Consider the following 22,050-nt stretch of genomic DNA (forward strand, 5'->3'; position numbering starts at 1 on the left):
TTGTGAAAAAACTCTTATTTTAGATTAGGGGAACGTGTTCTAACTTTGCGCCGAGATAAACAAGAAGTCACCGCTTTGAGAGTCTCCCCCGATCGTCTACATGTTGCTGTGGGCTATAATGATGGTGTTGTGGAAATCTTCGATCTAACCAATCCCCAAAACGCTGTCTGCTCCCTGGCCTTACATAAAAGTGCCATATCCATATTACGTTATGACGAGCAGGGAATACGCTTGGTTTGCGGTAGTTTAGATTGTGAAATGACCGTGGTGGATGTTGTGGAACAGGCGGGTCGTCAACGTTTAATTGGCCACAATGCCCCAGTGACAGATGCCCATTTTATGGAACGTTTTAATGAACAAAGTATTGTGGTGAGCTGTTCCAAAGATACACAAATTAAATTTTGGAATTTGGAAACACAGTTCTGTTTCAAGACAATTGTCGATAATCGCACAGAGGTATGGGCATTGGCTTTTGTAAAGGATTTAATGGTGGCGGGTAGCGGAGAGTCGACATTGAATGTTTATCGCATTAAGCCAAGGGATACCACGCAGATTGATCAACCCATTGAGGCAGCAGTTGAGGGTTTGTCCATTGATGATGAAGATACCATTAGTCCCATATCGGTGGCCAATTGTGGTGTCATACAGAGGGCCGGCAAGGGCAGATGTGTTAATTTGGTGGCAGATGGTTCGGAAAGGGTTATCTCCTGCCATGGCACAAATGATTTAATTGAAAATTTTTACATTTGCACCGATGAAGAGGCCAAGAAGAGGTTGGCTAAGCGCTTGAAAAAGACTAAGAAGGCTGAAGACACCCACGAGCAGGAAACAGCGGCGGATGATCTTAGCTTATCGGATGAAATCAAACGTTTGGAAAGTATAAAAGTTAAACAAAAGATTAAATCCATTGACATTCTACTGGGAGCAAAAGAAGAGCTGCGTGTTTTGGTTAGTTTGGCCAACAATACCCTCCACCTGTATAGCCAAGAGGCGAGCTTTAAGAAACAAGCATCAGCCAAGGAGGAAACTGTAAAGCTACTAAGATCCATTAATCGCCAGGGACATCATTCGGAGGTGAGAAGTGTTTGCTTTAGCTCCGATTCCTTGGCCATTGGTTCCGGATCGGCGGAATCCTTTAAATTTTGGAATCGTGATTCAATGCAATGCCTGCGCACAGTACCAGCTGATTATGTTTTGTGCAGCACATTTGTGCCTGGTGACAGGTACATGTTGTTAGGTTTAAAATCTGGTAAACTTTTAATTGTGGATGTTGGCTCGGCAGATGTTGTTGAAGAGATCCCTGCCCATGACAATGAATTGTGGTCAATTGCCTTGCTGCCCGATCAAAAAGGTTGTGTAACCGGCAGCAGTGATTCCACAGTGAAAATTTGGACTTTTGAATTGATTGACAATCCTGAAGATGCCATGGATGTGGATGATGATGAGGGTAAGGATAATTTACAACGACTGAAACACGGAAAAGTATTGTCACTTTTACACAAAAACACCCTGAAATTGGAGGAAACGGTGCTCTGTGTTAAAGTGAGTCCTGATATGAAATATTTGGCCGTTGGCCTATTGGATTCCACGGTGAAGGTATTCTTTTTGGACACCTTCAAATTTTATCTGTCATTGTATGGCCATAAACTGCCGGTGTTGTGTATGGACATCTCCTATGATTCCTCGCTGATTGCCACCGGTTCCTCGGATCGTAATGTCAAGATATGGGGTTTGGATTTCGGTGACTGCCACAGATCTCTGTTTGCCCATGATGACTCGGTTATGGGTCTGCAGTTTATACCCAATACCCACATGTTCTTTACCTGTGGTAAAGATGGTAAAATTAAGCAATGGGATGCGGATACCTTTGATAAAATCATTACCCTGCCAGGACATATTGGGGAGGCCTACAGTTTGGCGGTGAGTCCCAATGGACGTTACTTAGTTTCATGTGGCTCCGATCGTTGTTTGCGCTTATTTGAACGTACCAATGAGCCGATTGTTTTGCAAGATGTCCAAGAAGAAGAGCGTGAGGAAATAGAAAATCAACAATTGGCCACGGGAGAAGATCATGCAGTGCCTTTATTGCCGGGTTTAAAACTGGCATCACGTAAAACAGTGGGTTCTGAAAAAGCCGCCGAATCGATATTGGAATGTTTGGAAATTTGTCAAAAATATGAAGCCGAAGCAGATGAAAAACCAGAACTACATCCCCTAATGCGTGCCCTAAATGTTACAAATCCCCAAGATTTTATATTGGTAACATTGGCTCGCATAAGATCCTCAGATTTGGAGGAGGCCCTACTGCTATTGCCTTTTTCAAATGTTTGTGAACTATTGGAAAAATTACCCGCCGTATTGGAAAAACGTTCCGATGAAATTGAGCTCTTAACCAAAGTTGTGTTGTTCCTATTCAAAGTCCACATGAAACCCATTACGGGGGCAAAACATCTAAAATCCCTATTGGAAAAACTCATAAAGGCTTTAAAACGCGATGTTAGCGCGTTAAGAGATGTTATTGGTTTAAATATGCACAGTTTGGCACTGATACAGCACGACATTGAGGAGCGTGAAGGTGTTGAGTTGTTCCGTGAAGCAACGCAGGAACGCAAGAAACGTGATAAGAAACGTCGTGAAGGCATTAAACGGCAACTCATACAAATGGCTTAGGATAATAGAATTAAGAGTTAGTTTGAGTTTCCTTCGTTTTTTGTGTTAGGTTTTAATATAAACAAATAAAACAAATAATGTAATTTTTGATACATTTATTAAACAAATTTGTCACAAGTTTGAATTGGTCTTTTGTTTAAGGGAAGTTATTGGAATTTAATCGAGTTTTGAAACAAATTGGATTAACATTTGTTTTACTTTTGTGTGAAATTGGATTGCAATCAATTACAAATACCTGCCTTTGGATAAGCCGTTGACTGATTTCCATTTTGATGAGCACAGCCTATAAAAGAAAAGAGATAGATAGGAAAAAAAATAAATAAATAATAAAAAAAATTAAATTATATTAATATTTTTTACATGAAAAAAAAACATTAGAAATTTATAAATTTTTTAAAAATTTATAAAAAAATCCGAAAATTTTGGAAAATTTTTATTGGATCGAGACAAGTAAAAAAAATCGACCTAAGTAAATACGCTCAGCCTATGACTGGACAAAAGAACATTAACAGGTGTGGTGAACCTAAAAGTGCTATGAACAGAACCCTTATTCTATAAGTGAATAAAGTTTTCGTAGGCGTCTATGAGTCTGTACCTCAAAACATAACCCAACTTCTTACATAGCAAGATTTTTGAAACATACGGGCAATTATCGGGAGAAGTATGGAAAATAAAATTATAGACTACTAAAAACTTTAGTGCGAGAGATGTTTGAAGGAGTGGCCCTAAATTAAAGACATTTCTTGGTCCATAACTCAGAAATTCCTCTTTGCAAAAAATCAAACGTTTTAGCCATAATCACAATAGCTACCACTATAACTAAAATTTCAGTGGTCTTGAACTGTATCAAGTTCGTAAACTGTTTGAGTAGAAGGTACCTGAAGGAATGCAACGATATAAGGTGTGTTCGTTTACTCAACAATTTGTACAAGTTTAGTAACTTCTTGTAATCGGCTAAAGTCTTTTGCATTGTACTGTAGACACGGTGAGCCTTAACTAATTTTAAATGGAAGGTGCTTACACCTCGGAAGTTTTTGCTGATTCTGAAACTACAATGCTCATAAATGAGAAATATCATGAAACAAAAAAATCGCCGGAGGGATTTTAAAAAAAATCGCGATTTAAGTTCACATTTTAGGGGTTCTTTAGGTTTTCACGATTTTGCTTGGAAACCGCGAGTTCTATGTAAATGGCACTAAAGCAAATGTTGTAGCAGAGAAAATTCTCCACAAGATTGGCCTTTATGATATTTTCGTATATTTTACCGTTTTTGAGATATAGAAGTTCAAATTACGACAACGCACTGACTGTATCGCCTCCTTATAAAACAATGTAATTACTGCAATTTCTTAAATTAAACTTATATATCTTGAAAATGGTACAACCTAGGAAAAAATAAATCATCCAATCTTGTAGAGAATTTTCACAGCTTCAACACTTTCTTTAGTCCCATTTTGATATGACTTGCGGTTTCCAAGCAAAATCTTGAAGACTTAAGATAAAAACCTAAAAGTTTGAACTGAAGCTCTATATCTCAAAACTGGTAAAACCTACGAAAAAACCTAAAGGTCAGTCTTGTAGAGAATTTTCACAGCTACAACAATTTCTTTAGACTCATTTCGATACGACATGCGGTTGCCAAGCAAAATCGTGAAAACCAAAAAAAACCCTAAAATTGTGAATTTTGATCGCGATTTTTTTAAAAATCCCTCCGGCGATTTTGTCTCCTTTTTTATTTTTCTCATCTATGAACATTGCTGTTTCAGAATCCGCAAAAACATCCCATGTGTAAGCCGTTTTCATTAAAAGTTAGTTAAGGGACACTGTGCATGATATTGTTTTATAAGGAGGCGATACAGTCAGTGCGTTGTCGTAATTTGAACTTCTATATCTCAAAAACGGTAAAATATACGAAAATATCATAAAGGCCAATCTTGTGGAGAATTTTCTCTGCTACAACATTTGCTTTAGTGCCATTTACATAGAACTCGCGGTTTCCAAGCAGAATCGTGAAAACCTAAAGAACCCCTAAAAATGTGAACTTAAATCGCGATTTATTTTAAAATCCCTCCGGCGATTTTTTTTTTTTGTTTCATGATATTTCTCATCTATGAGCATTGTAGTTTCAGAATCAGCAAAAACTTCCGAGGTGTAAGCACCTTCCATTTAAAATTAGTTAAGGCTCACCGTGTAGAGTAAACGAACAACATCCAGTAACAATTCGTACACATTTTGAGTAAACGAGCACACATATAGTCAACCTTGGAACTGGATCCATTCGATAGTTAACATTCTATTCAGCCATTTTAGCAGGCTATAGAAGGATTTTTATTAAAGACTAGCAAAGTGCCCACTACTTCGTATGCGGAAAGGATATAAAAACAATTAAAAATATATAATACGGAAATGGTGAACACTGAACATTTTGTTGTACTAAATACTAAGCACTGTTCGTACCACTTTAGTCGAATTATCTAAGAAACCAGCCGCATCTCACCCCAAAACATCAACAGCGTGCCACATTTTTGAGACACTTAAATAAAGGTGTCCTCAGAAGGTAAAACATTCTCGTAAAAGTTTTTGTAGCATAGGTCTACGTTTCCGAATAAAATTACTAAACCGTTCAAAATAAAGAAACAATTTTGTTGAAAAGATAGAAACCGAAGACGGTTCACATAAAACCAATGGTAGAATACCAGACCAACTACAGCTTCAGCCCTACTTATTCGCCCACTACCTATGGATATTACATGTATAGCATACATTTTAAGTGGGAATTTTCATAACCATTCAGATCTAGTCCCAACAGTGATCCTCATAACAAATTTCAGTAGTGGAATTATGTAATTAATTTTTTGAGTTACCGACAAAAATCGGTGAAATTAAAATGCTTATAATTTCGGTAATTACCGAAATTTTTATTTTTTGGAATGGTGAGAATTCCGCTTCAGAGCACTGGATTTACCTGTTCCTTCAATATCAGTGCTCCAATGTTTAGTATTATTTAGTTAGTCTAAAATTTCCAAACTTCCTCAGTCCGACACTCTAACAGTTATCTTAATTCCAAATTTCAGGAGTCCTGCTCTACCCGTTCAACCAAATCCAAATTTTACCAAATTTAGTGCCATTTAGTACACATAAGTTGGAATTTCCAAAACTACCTCTATCCTACACTTTAACAGTAATCTCAATTCCAAATTTCAGGATTCCAGCTCTATTTCTTCACCCACACCCAAATTGTACTAAATTTAGTACCATTTAGTACTTTTCGTATCCACAAGTACGAACTTGCAAGACTTCCTCAGTCCTACACTCCAACAATAATCTTAGGGGTCGATTATGGATAGAAACCCAACTCCGGTTGCGTTGCCGACAGAAAATTTTATAATAGAAATTTCCATTTCCGCATTGAAACTCATACTTTTTCACAAATAAATTAATAGCTAAAGGTTCAAAACACTGATATTGAATGGATTTAAAAAAAATTCTGTCGTTTCAGTTATTTTAATTGTATGATTTCCTCATCTGGCAACGCAACTACAGTAGAGTTGCTATCCATAATCGACCCCTTAATTCCAAATTTCAGGATTCCAGCTCTACCCGTTCACCCAAAATCAAATTTTACCAAATTTAGTACTTTTCGTACCCATAAGTACGAATTTCCAAAACTACCTCAAGCCTTCACTTCAATAGTCATCCTAATTCCAAATTTCAACATTCCAGCTCTATCCGATCGCCAAAATCCAAATCGTACCAAATTTAGTACCATTTAGTACTTTTCGTACACATAAGTTCGAATTTCCAAAACTCCCTCTACCCTACACTCCTACTGTGATGTAAATTCCAAATTTCAGGACTTCAGTTCTACCCGTTCGCCCAAATCCAAATTGTACCAAATTTGGTACTTTTCGTACACATAAGTACTAATTTCCAAAACTACCTCCATATCTCAAACCTACACTCCAACAGTAATCTTAATTCCAAATTTTAGGATTCCAGCTATATCCGTTCATCCAAATCAAATTTGTACCAAATTTAGTACCATTTAGTACTTTTCGTACACATTTTCAAAACCACCTCAACCATTTTCAAACCACCCTTTCCTGATGCTCATTTCAAATTTGACGATTCCAGCACTATCCGTTCACATAATATAAAATAGTACCAAGTTTAGTACATTTTAGTACTTTTCGCACACTTCGATTTCGAATTTCTAAAAACCCTGTGGTACATCTATCCTACACTCTATTAGTGACTCTCGTTCCAAATTTCAGAATTCTAGCTCCTCCCGTTTGCCTAACACAAAGGGTACCATATTTAGTACCTTTTAGTACTTTTCGTACCGTTCTAGTTCGAATTTCCAAAAACCCAGCCTTATCTGACATCTTCGGACCAAGACTGACCCTCACCTAAAATTTCAAGATTCTAGCTTCAGCCGTTTGGTCTGGGCGTTGATGAATCATTAAGTCAGTCAGTCAGTCAGTCAGTCAATCACTTTACTCTTTTATTAATATAGATTTTAGGTGATTATGCTAGGAATCTAGGACTTGCCCACCAAAAAAGGATATCGTTATAATCAGAATCACAAGAAACCCCTTTAATGAAAATTTCAAAAAAAAAGTGAACTGTCAAAGTCGAAATTTCGATATCAACTAAAAAAATTACCGCTCTTTGTCCAAAAATCGAAGTTAGGTCCATTGGTTCTTGAGCTATTGTTGGTACCGACTTAAAAATGCCGTTTTTTAAGTTGCGCCTTTACACACAAAACACAAGGAGTTCTACACTTTGAACGGTCATATCTTTGCCAGCTTCAAAACGGTGCAAAATATGTCCTTAAACAGGACATTTACAAAAACAATTTTAAATTTTGTGTGGGAAAAAGACGAAGGGGTGGACCGAAACTGATCTATGACTGGAATAAATATTACGATGTGCAAGGTGTTGAGACGAATAGGTTTCTCCCATCAAAATAATTTCAGGTGCAAAGTTTGGACTAATGGTCTGTTTATGTATGACGATAAGAAAATTAATGCGCAAGAAAAACTACCAAATTTGAGTGTGTTTTTCAAATTTGTTTTTTGTTTTGAAGCAAAAGCAAAGGACAACTTCGCAAGTAAAAAGTATTTGCAAGTTCTTGCAAGTACTTCTCAATTCACATTTACTGAACAAGTTTGTTATCGAACAGAATTTTGTAAAAGTTTGTACAAATTTGTGCAAATTTTTGAGTTATCGTACAGACCTAATATTTCCAAAAGTAAAGTTTGGGTGTGTTTCATGCGCACACATTTTCGTTTCGAAATATGTACATAAACAGGGGGTAAATCAGCCAGTAAGACCAGAAAAATATATTTTGCCCTCAATTAATCTCGAAGGACCTTTTCGTGCCTTCAATTGACCTCAACGGAACATATTTGGGGTTATCATGAACGGCAATTCCCCGTGAATTTTTTCACTTTCTCTCTTAAGTTGCAACGGCGGAAAAACAAAACTCACGGGGAAATTTCATTCATGATAACCCCCATTGAGTAGTCAATTTATTCGAAGTACCATTTTGTTATACCCTCAGCATTTATGCTAACGAGGGTATATATGTACACTTTCATGCGGGCAAAATGTGCCTCATCGAAGTAATGGTTTTAGACCCCAAGTATGTTTGGACGAAATGTGTTTCAGACAATTTGGAGTCCATTGAGCAATGTCCGTCCGTCCGTCTGTCTGTCTGGCTGGCTGGAGCGCACGATAACTCTCGAACGGATAAACCGATTCGGTTCAAATTTTGGCTTTAGTAATATTTTACCCAAACTTAGTTTAAGTTCGAAGATGGGCTATATCGGTCCACTCCTTCCGGTACCTCCCCCACAAAAGTTCGAAAATGTTCGGAAAATTTGTGAGCACGATAACTCTTGAAGGGAGTAACCGATTTGGTCCATACTTTGCCCATCGTGAAATGTGTACCAGACTTAGATAAGGTTTTAACATGGACTCAATCGGTCCACTCCTTCGGGTACCTCCCACATAAAATTTCGGAAAAGTTCAGTTTAGGGCCATCTCTCGAATCGCTTTGATTTTTGTTTTAGCAACTTGTGTTCACTGCGCCCCATACGACGGTACAAGTTTCATTAGGGGCAAGTCCATACTTCCTGAGAAAATAGCATGAAAGTTGCAAAAAACCCCTATGACACCGTGTGAAGTGGTTGGAGCGCAAGATAACTCTCGAACGGATCTGCCGATTGGGTCCAAAATTTGGCCTTAGTAATATTTTGACCAAACATAGTTTAAGTTTGAAGATAAGCCATATCGGTAAACTCCTTCAGGTACCTCCCCCACAAAAGTTCAAAAATGTTCGGAAAAATTGTTCGTACGGTAACTCTTGAAAGGAGTGGCCGAAATGGTCTATATTTTACACATCCCAAAATTTCTACCAGATATAGATCAGGTTCAAATATGGACTATATTTGTCCACTCCATCCGGTACCTCCCACACAAAATTTCGGATAAGTTCACTTTAAGAACTGATATCGAATCACTTTGATCTTTGCTGAAGCAACTTGCATTCGATGCCTCAAATACGATGGTAAACGTTTTTTCAGGGGCAAGTCCATACTTCTTAAGCAAACAGCCGAAGAGTTTAAAACCCCCTATGGCACCATATGTTGTGGCTGGAGATCCACTTCCATAACGGTCAATGTCGATCCATTCCTTTTAGTATCTCCTCCGCAAAACTTTTGATCTTTAATGCTAATCAACATTTTTGTCGGTTCAAACGCCCAAAATTTTTAAAACCCGCTAAATACATACGTATTTTGGGAAAAAAAAATATTTTCAATATACACAGGCTGAGGGTATATCTCTGTCGGCAAAGCCGACTGATACTTTTTTACTTGTTTCTAACATTGAACCATTAGAGGCATTTTGGACCCTTCGAAGGGCCATTTTGTTTTTGACTGATCTCGACGGATCATTTAGTGCCTTCAACTGCCTTAAATTAATATCGAAAAACCATTTTGTGCCATCAATTGAAGTCGAAAGAGCATTTTGTGCCTACACCCGATCCCGAAGGATCCTCTTTTACCTTAAGTTAACCTCAAAAACCTTTTTGTCCCCTCAAAAGGTTTCGAAGAACTTCTGCTTTGGTCTAACTAATCACGATGGATTATTTTTTACGCTTTACGTACAATTTCTAAAAGAAAGGAAACATTTCAGTACAATTTCTAATATAAAGCGGCCCATACACTATCAAATTGGCTTGGCCGGCCGTAGTATGTAGCAAAGCATTCAATCAGCCTTTAATCTGTATTCGAAATGAACTTAAATTTTTTTTCCAGAATTGCTTTTTGACAATTTGAAAACAAACCATATTCATCGGATTGACTGGGTTTCATTTTAAAAATCAAAACTATTTAGATTTTCCTCAATCCATAAAATTCACACCCACATTCTCATGTTTTGAAAAATTTACACATACTACTACAAATGTTGACATCATAAATTGATAGTGTATGGCGCGCTTAAGAAATAATAATATAAGAATAAGTAAGCACTTTCTAATGGAAAGTATAGCTTTTGGTACATTTTCTAATTGAAAGAATTAGTTTTAGTACACTATCAAATAAAAATAATACATTTTAATATAGTTTGTAATAGAAATAATAAATAAATAAAATAACAAATAAAAAAAATAAATAAAATAAATAAATAACACATTATAATCATTATAATACATAGAAAAAAATACTTCCTAGTACAATTTCTAACAGAAGGAATACGTTTTTGTAATCTTTTTAAAAGAAAGAATGTGTTTTAGTACACTTTCTAACAGAAAGAATATGTTTTAATGCATTTTTTATGAGTTTTAGTACACTTTCTAAAAGAAAACAAAGACTTTTTAGTACACTTCCTACTAGAAAGATTAAGTTTTCGTACACTACCTGACAGAAAGAATACATTTTGGTACACTTTCTAATAGAAAGAATACATTTTAGTACACTTTATTATAGACAGATTACGTTTTAGTAGACTTTATTATAGAAAGATTACATTTTAGTACACTTTCTAATAGAAAGAATAAGTTTTAGTACAAGTTCTAGTGGAAAGAATACATTTTAGTACACTTTCTAATAAAAAGAATAAGTTTTAGTACACCTTCTAGTAGAAAGAATACATTTTAGTACACTTTGTTAGAAAGAAAATGTTTTAGTACGCTTCCTAACAGAAAGAATACAGTTTAGTACACTTTCTAGTAGAAATAATACATTTTATTATAGAAAGATTACGTTTTAGTACACTTTCTAATAGAAAGAATAAGTTTTAGTACGATTTTTAGTAGAAAGAATACATTTTGGTACACTTTATTAAAGAAAGATTACGTTTTAGTACACCTTCTAATAGAAAGAATAAGTTTAGGTACACTTTCTAGTTGAAAAAATACATTTTAGTACACTTTATTATAGAAAGATTACGTTTTAGTACACTTTCTAATAGAAAGAATAAGTTTTAGTACACTTTCGAGTTGAAAGAATACATTTTAGTACACTTCCTAACAGAAAGAATACATTTTAGTACACTTTCTAACAGAAAGAATACATTTTAGTACACTTTCTAGTAGAAAGAATACATTTTAGTACACTTTATTATAGAAAGATTACGTTTTAGTACACTTTCTAATAGAAAGAACAAGTTTTAGTACACTTCCTAACAGAAAGAATACATTTTAGTGCACTTTCTAGTAGAAAGAATACATTTTAGTACACTTTATTATAGAAAGATTACGTTTTAGTACACTTTCTAATAGAAAGAATTTATTTTAGTACACTTTCTAGTAGAAAGAATAAATTTTAGTACACTTTATTATAGATAGATTACGTTTTAGTACACTTTCTAGTAGAAAGAATTTATTTTAGTACACTTTCTAGTAGAAAGAATACATTTTAGTACACTTTATTCTAGAAAGATTACGTTTTAGTACACTTTCTAATAGAAAGAATAAGTTTTAGTACACTTTCTAGTAGAAAGAATACATTTTAGTACACTTTATTATAGAAAGATTACGTTTTAGTACACTTCCTAACAGAAAGAATACATTTTAGTACACTTTATTATAGAAAGATTACGTTTTAGTACACTTTCTAATAGAAAGAATTTATTTTAGTACACTTTCTAGTAGAAAGAATACATTTTAGTACACTTTATTATAGAAAGATTACGTTTTAGTACACTTTCTAGTAGAAAGAATTTATTTTAGTACACTTTCTAGTAGAAAGAATACATTTTAGTACACTTTATTCTAGAAAGATTACGTTTTAGTACACTTTCTAATAGAAAGAATAAGTTTTAGTACACTTTCTAGTAGAAAGAATACATTTTAGTACACTTTATTATAGAAAGATTACGTTTTAGTACACTTTCTAATAGAAAGAACAAGTTTTAGTACACTTCCTAACAGAAAGATTACATTTTAGTGCACTTTCTAGTAGAAAGAATACATTTTAGTACACTTTATTATAGAAAGATTACGTTTTAGTACACTTTCTAATAGAAAGAACAAGTTTTAGTACACTTCCTAGCAGAAAGAATACATTTTAGTACACTTTCTAGTAGAAAGAATACATTTTAGTACACTTTATTATAGAAAGATTACGTTTTAGTACACTTTCTAATAGAAAGAACAAGTTTTAGTACACTTCCTAACAGAAAGATTACATTTTAGTGCACTTTCTAGTAGAAAGAATACATTTTAGTACACTTTATTATAGAAAGATTACGTTTTAGTACACTTTCTAATAGAAAGAATTTATTTTAGTACACTTTCTAGTAGAAAGAATACATTTTAGTACACTTTATTATAGAAAGATTACGTTTTAGTACACTTTCTAATAGAAAGAACAAGGTTTAGTACACTTCCTAACATAAAGAATTCATTTTAGTGCACTTTCTAGTAGAAGAAATACATTTTAGTACACTTTATTATAGAAAGATTACGTTTTAGTACACTTTCTAGTAGAAAGAATTTATTTTAGTACACTTTATTCTAGAAAGATTACGTTTTAGTACACTTTCTAATAGAAAGAATAAGTTTTAGTACACTTTCTAGTAGAAAGAATACATTTTAGTACACTTTATTATAGAAAGATTACGTTTTAGTACACTTTCTAGTAGAAAGACTTTATTTTAGTACACTTTCTAGTAGAAAGAATACATTTTAGTACACTTTATTCTAGAAAGATTACGTTTTAGTACACTTTCTAATAGAAAGAATAAGTTTTAGTACACTTTCTAGTAGAAAGAATACATTTTAGTACACTTTATTATAGAAAGATTACGTTTTAGTACACTTTCTAATAGAAAGAACAAGTTTTAGTACACTTCCTAACAGAAAGAATACATTTTAGTACACTTTCTAGTAGAAAGAATACATTTTAGTACACTTTATTATAGAAAGATTACGTTTTGGTACACTTTCTAATAGAGAGAATAAATTTTAGCACACTTCCTAACAGAAAGAATAAATTTTAGTACATTTTCTAGTAGAAAGAATACATATTAGTACACTTTTTAGTAGAAAGATTACGTTTTAGTACACTTTCTAATAGAAAGAATAAGTTTTAGTACACTTCCTAACAGAAAGAATAAATTTTAGTACACTTTTTAGTAGAAAGAATACATTTTAGTACACTTTATTATAGAAAGATTACGTTTTAGTACGTACACTTTCTAATAGAAAGAATAAATTTTAGTACACTTCCTAACAGAAAGAATAAATTTTAGTACACTTTCTAGTAGAAAGAATACATTTTAGTACACTTTATTATAGAAAGATTACGTTTTGGTACACTTTCTAATAGAGAGAATAAATTTTAGCACACTTCCTAACAGAAAGAATAAATTTTAGTACACTTTCTAGTAGAAAGAATACATATTAGTACACTTTTTAGTAGAAAGATTACGTTTTAGTACACTTTCTAATAGAAAGAATAAGTTTTAGTACACTTTCTAGTAGAAAGAATACATTTTAGTACACTTTATTATAGAAAGATTACGTTTTAGTACACTTTCTAATAGAAAGAATAAATTTTAGTACACTTCCTAACAGAAAGAATAAATTTTAGTACACTTTCTAGTAGAAAGAATACATTTTAGTACACTTTATTATAGAAAGATTACGTTTTAGTACACTTTCTTGTAGAAAGAATATATTTTAGTACATTTTCTAGTAGAAAGAATACGTTTTAGTACACTTTTTAGTAGAAAGAATACATATTAGTACACTTTTTAGTAGAAAGATTACGTTTTAGTACACTTTCTAATAGAAAGAATAAGTTTTAGTACACTTTCTAGTAGAAAGAATACATTTTAGTACACTTTATTATAGAAAGATTACGTTTTAGTACACTTTCTAATAGAAAGAGTACATTTTTAGTACACTTTCTTTTACTATTTATCAACGTTTATGCTTACCTCCACATCGTGAGAAAATTCCCGGTGGCCGATAGCTTAACTTCTGAATGGTACATTTCTCAATAGGTCCCGTTGGTTTGACATAATTCGAGGCATTGGCCCATGGCAGCGGCTCTTTGGGGGGCAAACAATTTTGTATATAACTCAGTTTGTAGGTGGTGCATTTCTCCATAGCTCCTTCGGGCTGTCCAACTCCAGGTCTTGGCAAAATCGGGGCCGGGCGGCGATATTCACAAACATTCACAGGCATGTAGGACAACTTATTGATGGTACATTTCTCCACAGAGCCCAAGGCACGACCAATTGCCTGCAAAGGTTTTATGGGTGAACGACGACACAAGGGTTTTGAGACGAAGTCATGTTTTTGGGTTGTCATAAAATACATTGGACCCGAGGGTTTGACACAATTCTCTTTCGGCCTAATGGCAGCTGTGCGCTGCATCACGCAATTTGGTTGATATGATAACTTTTGCACGGTGCATTTTTCCATTGGTCGCTTGGGCATTTCTAAACCATTTATGGGTAATATTGGGGCGGGACGACAGCAACGACCATCTGCTCCGATGTAGCTTAACTTGTAAACGGTGTTATCATCATTCACCTCAGTGCCTAGGACTTTGAGACCACTTATGGGTAAAATGGGTGACATGCGGGATATTTGACAGTTGGGTATATAACTCAGGTTGTAGGTGGTGCAAAGATTTTCATATTTTGGTGGAGGGCAGCGCACTCTCTCTGCCCAAGGCATAGGCTCCTTGGCGGGTATACACAACGGTAAATAACTGAGTTTTTGTATGGTACACTGCTCCCCTGGCCCAGTGGGGCGCACATAGTTGTATGTTTGAACAATTGGCTTCGGCGGAGGATGTTTACACACATCCACAGGCATATAGGATAGCCTGTTTACCGTACATTTCTCCAAGGGGTCACAGGGTTTACATATACCAGGACAAGGTCGTATGGGTTGACGTCTACAAAAGCCTTTCGGAACAAAATCATGTTTTTGTGAGGTGACAGCATAAATAGGCCCCTGAAATTTTATGCCATTCTCTTTGGGTCGTATGGCCTCACAGCGTGCCACATTACAATGCGGCATATAGGACAGCTTTTGCACAGTACATTTTTCCATGCGTTCTTTGACGGTTCGTAAATTGCTACAGGGTCTTATGGGCTTTGCACGATAGCACTCCATCCCACAGTTTTGCATATAGGAACGTTTGTAGATGGTATCCGTTTCCATGGGTTCATTTGAGCGCAAAAGACTTGCCTGGGGGCGTATCGGTTGGGTGCGAGGAGGTTGCTGATAACAGCAGCTCGAGTAATCGCCACAATCACAACGGCAGTTATTGCAACAACCGTCGGCGGCGGCGGGGGGACATGGGTTAAATTCAGCTGGCACCTGGCATGGATCACAATAGTCACCACATGCTGCCGCCTGATCATCCATAGGGACTTCGCACATAACTTCACTGTAAGGGAGAGAATGAATTTTTGAATGGAATTTTAATTTCACTTTTTACGGTTTAGGTTTCCGCTTACCCTTGCATTGTTCCAAAAGCGTAATTTTCCTCAAATTCAATTAAAAATAATAATTCCCGAAATATGTTGTTTTTGTAATGAAGGTGGGGATCCGTTGACACAAAAAATAGGAGACAAAATTTTGGATTTTCGAGGACAACACAAAATTATAACACAAAATAATTGGAGCTGTTATAAAAATGTGAAGTATTTGAGTTTCTTTTTTAACATGAAATTCAAGGCAACTTCTGTTGAATTTTTTTGTGCTAAAGTTTCAATAAGACGTCCACAGGAGTTCCTGTTGTCTATGGAAGACCTCAAGAGGTCTTTTGGCTTTTAAATAAGGATCTTCTGTTTTCTACAAAGGTCCGCAAGGGTTCATCCGTTGCCTATAGAACACTTCAAGAAGTCTTTTGTTGTCTACAGAAGTCCTCAAGAGGTTTTTTTTTTGTTGTTGTCGGTCCTCTTCTGTCTATAGAAGACTTCTTCTAGAACGCATCTGTTGTATCTAGAAGACCTCAAAAGGTCTACTGTTATATAGATGGCCTCAAAGGGTCTTCTGTTGTCTAGATAAGAGCTCAAGAGGTCATCTATTGTTTAAAAAGATCTCAAGACCTCTCAAGACCTCTTGAGATTTTTTTAAACAATAGATGACCTCTTGAGCTCTTATCTAGATAACAGAAGACCCTTTGAGGCCATCTATATAACAGTAGACCTTTTGAGGTCTTCTAGATACAACAGATGCGTTCTAGAAGAAGTCTTCTATAGACAGAAGAGGACCAACAACAACAAAATAAAACCTCTTGAGGACTTCTGTAGGTGTTCTCCTGTGGTCTACAGAAGACCTCAGGAAGTCTCTTGTGGTCTATAGAAGATCTCAGGAGGTCTCCTGTGGTCTATAGAGGATCTCAGGGGCTCTCCTGTGGTCTATAGAAGACCTCAGGTCTCCTGTGGTCTATAGAAGACCTCAGGAGGTCTCCCTTGGTCTATATAAGACCTCAGGAGGTCTCCTGTGGTCTATAGAGGATCTCAGGGGCTCTCCTGTGGTCTATAGAAGACCTCAGGTCTCCTGTGGTCTATAGAAGACCTCAGGAGGTCTCCTGTGCTCTATAGAAAGCCTCAGGAGTTCCCCTGTGGTCTATAGAAGATCTCAGAAGGTCTCCTGTGGTCTATAGAAGACCTAAGGAGGTCTCCTGTGGTCTATAGAGGATCTCAGCGGGTCTCCTGTGGTCTATAGAAGACCTCAGGAGGTCTCCCTTGGTCTATATAAGACCTCAGGAGGTCTCCTGTGGTCTATAGAAGAACTAAGGAGATTTCCTGTGGTCTATAGAAGAGCTCAGGAGATTTCCTGTGGTCTATAGAAGACTTTAGGAGATCTTCCTTGGTATACAGAAGACCTCAGAAGGTCTCCTGTGGTCTATAGAAGACCTCAAGAGGTATCCTTTGTTATATAGAAGACTTCAGGAGGTGTCCTTTGGTATACAGAAGAACTCAGAAGGTCTTCTGTGGTATATAGATGACCTCAGGAGGTCTCCTGTGGTCTATAGAAGACCTCAGGTCTCCTGTGGTCTATAGAAGACCTCAGGAGGTCTCCTGTGCTCTATAGAAAGCCTCAGGAGTTCCCCTGTGGTCTATAGAAGATCTCAGAAGGTCTCCTGTGGTCTATAGAAGACCTCAGGAGGTCTCCTGTGCTCTATAGAAAGCCTCAGGAGTTCCCCTGTGGTCTATAGAAGATCTCAGAATGTCTCCGTTGGTCTATAGAAGACCTCAGGAGGTCTCCTGTGGTCTATAGAAGAACTAAGGAGATTTCCTGTGGTCTATAGAAGACCTCAAGAGGTCTCCTTTGTTATATAGAAGACTTCAGGAGGTGTCCTTTGGTATACAGAAGACCTCAGAAGGTCTCCTGTGGTATATAGATGACCTCAGGTCTCCTGTGGTCTATAGAAGACCTCAGGAGGTCTCCCTTGGTCTATATAAGACCTCAGGAGGTCTCCTGTGGTCTATAGAGGATCTCAGGGGCTCTCCTGTGGTCTATAGAAGACCTCAGGTCTCCTGTGGTCTATAGAAGACCTCAGGAGGTCTCCTGTGCTCTATAGAAAGCCTCAGGAGTTCCCCTGTGGTCTATAGAAGACCTCAGGAGGTCTCCTGTGCTCTATAGAAAGCCTCAGGAGTTCCCCTGTGGTCTATAGAAGATCTCAGAAGGTCTCCTGTGGTCTATAGAAGACCTAAGGACGTCTCCTGTGGTCTATAGAGGATCTCAGGGGGTCTCCTGTGGTCAATAGAAGACCTCAGGAGGTCTCCCTTGGTCTATATAAGACCTCAGGAGGTCTCCTGTGGTCTATAGAAAAACTAAGGAGATTTCCTGTGGTCTATAGAAGACTTTAGGAGATCTTCCTTGGTATACAGAAGACCTCAGAAGGTCTCCTGTGGTCTATAGAAGACCTCAAGAGGTATGCTTTGTTATATAGAAGAACTCAGAATGTCTCCGTTGGTCTATAGAAGACCTCAGGAGGTCTCCTGTGGTCTATAGAGGATCTCAGGGGCTCTCCTGTGGTCTATAGAAGACCTCAGGTCTCCTGTGGTCTATAGAAGAACTAAGGAGATTTCCTGTGGTCTATAGAAGAGCTCAGGAGATTTCCTGTGGTCTATAGAAGACTTTAGGAGATCTTCCTTGGTATACAGAAGACCTCAGAAGGTCTCCTGTGGTCTATAGAAGACCTCAAGAGGTATCCTTTGTTATATAGAAGACTTCAGGAGGTGTCCTTTGGTATACAGAAGAACTCAGAAGGTCTTCTGTGGTATATAGATGACCCCAGGAGGTCTCCTGTGGTCTATAGAAGACCTCAAGAGGTCTCCTTTGGTATATAGAAGACCTCAAGAGGTCTCCTTTGGTATACAGAAGAGGTCAGAAGGTCTCCTGTGGTATATAGATGACCTCAGGAGGTCTCCTGTGGTTTATAGAAGACCTCAAGAGGTCTCCTTTGGTCTATATAAGACCTCAGGACATCTCCTGTGGTCTATAGAAGATCTCCTGTGGTCCATAGAAAACCTCAGGGAGTATCATGCGGTCTATAAAATACCTCAGGAGGTCTCCTGTGGTCTCTAGAAGACATTAAATGGTATTCTGTTTCCTGCAGGAGGCCTCTAGAGGTCTTCTGTTGTCTATAGAAGACTTTAAGAGGTCTACTGTTGTCCTCAAGGGATCTTCTGTAGTTTATAGAAGACTTCAGATGGTCTTCTGTTGACTATAGAAGACTTCAAGAGTTCTCTTCGAGGATTTACAGCAAATGATGGTTGCGTATCCTATAAACTAACCAAACACATTCAAATGAAAGTGCCTCTGGGAAAAATATAATCTTTTGGTATTTAAATATGCTTTTTTGGAACTGGAATTATGCGAACGCTTTCAAATTGAAAACATTTCTTATCCAAATCCCTCAATGAAAAAGTGCATAAAACTTGTTTATTAGCGTTCGCTTTCAATTTTTATTTCAATTTGTTTTTTTTTTTTTTACAAAATAGTAGTTCTAGGTTGTTGTGTGTGTATTTTATATTGATGCGCCTACAACACTACACTAAAAAGTATAAAACAAAAAATAGGTATGTAATAATTTTTTATAAATTAAGAAAAAAAAAACAAAATATTGAAAGGAACACATTTCATAAAGTATGGACATTTAAAATATAAGAAATGAAAAAAAAAATAAACCATAAAAATGTGGAATAAACATTTGTTTCAATGAAACATAAAAAAAACTTATTAACTAAATAAATAATTGCTTAAGAAAGAGAGAAATAGGGAAAACAAAAAAAAAGAAAATCATTGATATTATTTGTAAATTTTGTTTTATTGAGTTTTTTGCCTTTCAGGATAAATTTCATTTTTAAATATATAATTTTTAATTTATTATTATTAGATTTGTATTATAATAATATTATAAGAGAAGTAGTTGTTCTGTTGTTTGTTTTTCTATTTGTATTTTTTTATTTATTTATTCAATAATATATATGGGGGCTGTTGTTGTTGTTATGTTATTTTGTTGAATATAAGTTTAAAGTTTACACTGTGGTTTTTATTTTTATACTGTTATTTCTGTTGATAAGTTTCCTTGTTTTTGTTGTTGTATATTTAATTTAAATTATTAAATTTATTTGTTAATATTTTTTAGAGAGTATGATGACGACGTTTGACGTTTTTTGTCTTCTTTGAAATGTTTTTTTATTTAACTAACGATTTATTTACCGACTACCTTTCTCTTTAAAAAGAATGGTTGCTGTCCTTCTGCCTCTCTTATCAAATGAAATAAATCGTGCTCTTTTTCCTGTTTGACTTGCTCTCCGCGGTGTTGGTTGTTTTTGGTAAACTTCTCTGTGGACAATTTGTTATGTTCTCTTTTTAACTGTTCTTGCACCCTTTGATGTTTTCGATTTTTTTCTCTTTCTTATGTTCTCCTGAATATAAATGGTTTCTCAATTTGTTTTGCTTCTTATTCTTCTTGTTGATCTTCTTTTATTTTCTTCGACTTTTATTATTTCGCTTCTTCTTCTGTTGCTATATTTTCTCTCTTCGGTTTAGCTGTTAATCAGATATTGTCCACAGAGTCAGCATCGTCATCTGAACTGATTTCATCACCGAATTCAATATCCTCATCGAAACCATCCTCAACAAAGGTAACTGTATCGTTGATACGCACAGATTCGGGGAATTCGCCGTATGTTTTCAAATTTCTAGCTTCGTCGGATGTGTATTTGAGAATAACATCAGCCTTGGAGTCTTGATAATCACGCAAGCCGACAAGAATGATATCGCCTTGATTGATCCAGACCTAAAATGAGAAAAGAGAATTTGGATTAATAAGAGATGAAAATAGAATTGATGATATTGCTGAGCCTTTCAAAAACCACAAGACTTCAGGAGGTCTTCTGTTGCCCATAGAAGACCACAAGAGAGGCTCTGTTGTGTATAGAAGATCTCAGGAGGTCTTTTGTTGGCTATAACAGATTTCAAGAGATCCAGTGTTGCTATAGAACATTGAAAAGGTCATATTTTGCCTATGGAAGGCTTTAAGAGGACTTTGGTCTATAGAAGAACTGAGGAGGTCTTCTGTGGTCTCCTGAAGACATCAGGAGGTCTCCTGTGGTCTATAGAAGACCTTATGAGGTTTCTGTGGGTCTATAGAAGATCTCAGGAGGTCTCCTTTGGTCTTTGCAAGACCTCAGGAGGTCTCCTTTGGTCTATAGAAGACCTCAGAAGGTCTGCTGTGGTCTACAGAAGACCTCAGGAGGTCTCCTGTGGTCTATAGAAGACCACAAGAAGGGCTATGTTGTGTATAGCAAATCTCAGGAGGTCTTTTGTTGGCTATAACAGATCTCAAGAGATCCAGTGTTCCTATAGAACATTTCAAAGGTCATTATTGCCTATGGAAGGCTTTAAGAGGATTTCTTTCGCATATAAAAGACCTTACGATGTCTTCTGTAGCCTATAGAAGACCTCAAGAGGTCCATTGTTGCCTATAGAAGACCTCAAGAGGTTCTTTGTTGCCTACAGAAGCCCTCTGTTCCTACAAAAGACTTTAAGATGTCTGGAGAACTTTTGTTCCCTATAGATCACCTTTAGAGACCTTCTATTGTCTACAGAAAACCCCAAGAGATCATCTGTTCCTACAGAAGACTTCAAAAGATGATATTTTGCCTATGGAAGGTCATAAGAGGACTTGTTTTGCCTAGAGAAGACCATAAGATGTCTTCTGTTGCCTATAGAAGACTTCAAGAGGTCCAGTTCTTATAGAAGACTTCAAAAGGTCTTATTTTGCCTAAAGAATACCTTAAGATATTTTCTGTTGTTTATAGAAACCTTCAAGAGGTCGTCTGCTCCTACAGAAGATTTTATAAGATGATATTTTGCCTATGGAAGGCCATAAGAGGACTTGTTTTGCCTAGAGAAGACCATAAGATGTCTTCTGTTGCCTATAGAAGACCTCAAGAGGTCCAGTTTCTATAGAAGACTTCAAAAGGTCTTATTTTGCCTAAAGAATACCTTAAGATATTTTCTGTTGTTTATAGAAACCTTCAAGAGGTCGTCTGCTCCTACAGAAGATTTTATAAGATGATATTTTGCCTATGGAAGGCCATAAGAGGACTTGTTTTGCCTAGAGAAGACCATAAGATGTCTTCTGTTGCCTATAGAAGACTTCAAGAGGTCCAGTTCTTATAGAAGACTTCAAAAGGTCTTATTTTGCCTAAAGAATACCTTAAGATATTTTCTGTTGTTTATAGAAGCCTTCAAGAGGTCCTCTGCTCCTACAGAAGATTTCATAAGATGATATTTTGCCTATGGAAGGCCACAAGAGGACTTGTTTTGCCTAGAGAAGACCATAAGATGTCCTCTGTTGCCTATAGAAGTCCTTA

General features: G+C 36.2%; 3 protein-coding genes across 4 annotated transcripts in view; 1 reads left to right on the plus strand and 2 right to left on the minus strand.

The window, feature by feature from the left end:
• LOC141400236 (WD repeat-containing protein 3) overlaps positions 1 to 2,777 on the plus strand; it is a 143,248-nt gene extending 140,471 nt beyond the window's left edge. Inside the window, exon 3 of the mRNA XM_073979677.1 lies at positions 24 to 2,777. Coding sequence (XP_073835778.1) covers positions 24 to 2,670 — 2,647 coding nt within the window. The 3' untranslated portion in view covers positions 2,671 to 2,777. The remainder of the gene's footprint in view (positions 1 to 23) is intronic.
• Positions 2,751 to 15,873, minus strand: LOC141400400 (uncharacterized). Of its 2 annotated transcripts, none has more exons than XM_073979693.1 (3): positions 15,664 to 15,873; positions 14,125 to 15,593; positions 2,751 to 2,953 (listed from the first exon to the last, which is right to left on the minus strand). In XM_073979693.1, the coding sequence occupies exons 1-3, from the start codon at positions 15,669 to 15,671 to the stop codon at positions 2,892 to 2,894; spliced, it is 1,539 nt and encodes a 512-aa protein (XP_073835794.1). In that variant the 5' UTR covers positions 15,672 to 15,873; the 3' UTR covers positions 2,751 to 2,891. The 2 variants fall into 2 exon arrangements, with proteins under 2 accessions (XP_073835794.1, XP_073835795.1); XM_073979694.1 differs by lacking the exon at positions 2,751 to 2,953 and adding an exon at positions 11,027 to 11,048 and having other exon boundaries at positions 14,092 to 15,593; positions 15,664 to 15,806.
• Positions 15,874 to 19,108: 3,235 nt separating this feature from the next.
• The window catches only part of eIF1A (eukaryotic translation initiation factor 1A), a 30,838-nt gene continuing 27,896 nt past the window's right edge, over positions 19,109 to 22,050 (minus strand). The window contains exon 3 of the mRNA XM_073979580.1: positions 19,109 to 20,468. Coding sequence (XP_073835681.1) covers positions 20,226 to 20,468 — 243 coding nt within the window. The 3' untranslated portion in view covers positions 19,109 to 20,225. The remainder of the gene's footprint in view (positions 20,469 to 22,050) is intronic.

This window comes from Musca autumnalis, unplaced genomic scaffold (genome assembly GCF_047663935.1).
Source record: "Musca autumnalis isolate F117 unplaced genomic scaffold, ASM4766393v1 scaffold_1, whole genome shotgun sequence".
Lineage (NCBI taxonomy): Eukaryota > Metazoa > Arthropoda > Insecta > Diptera > Muscidae > Musca > Musca autumnalis.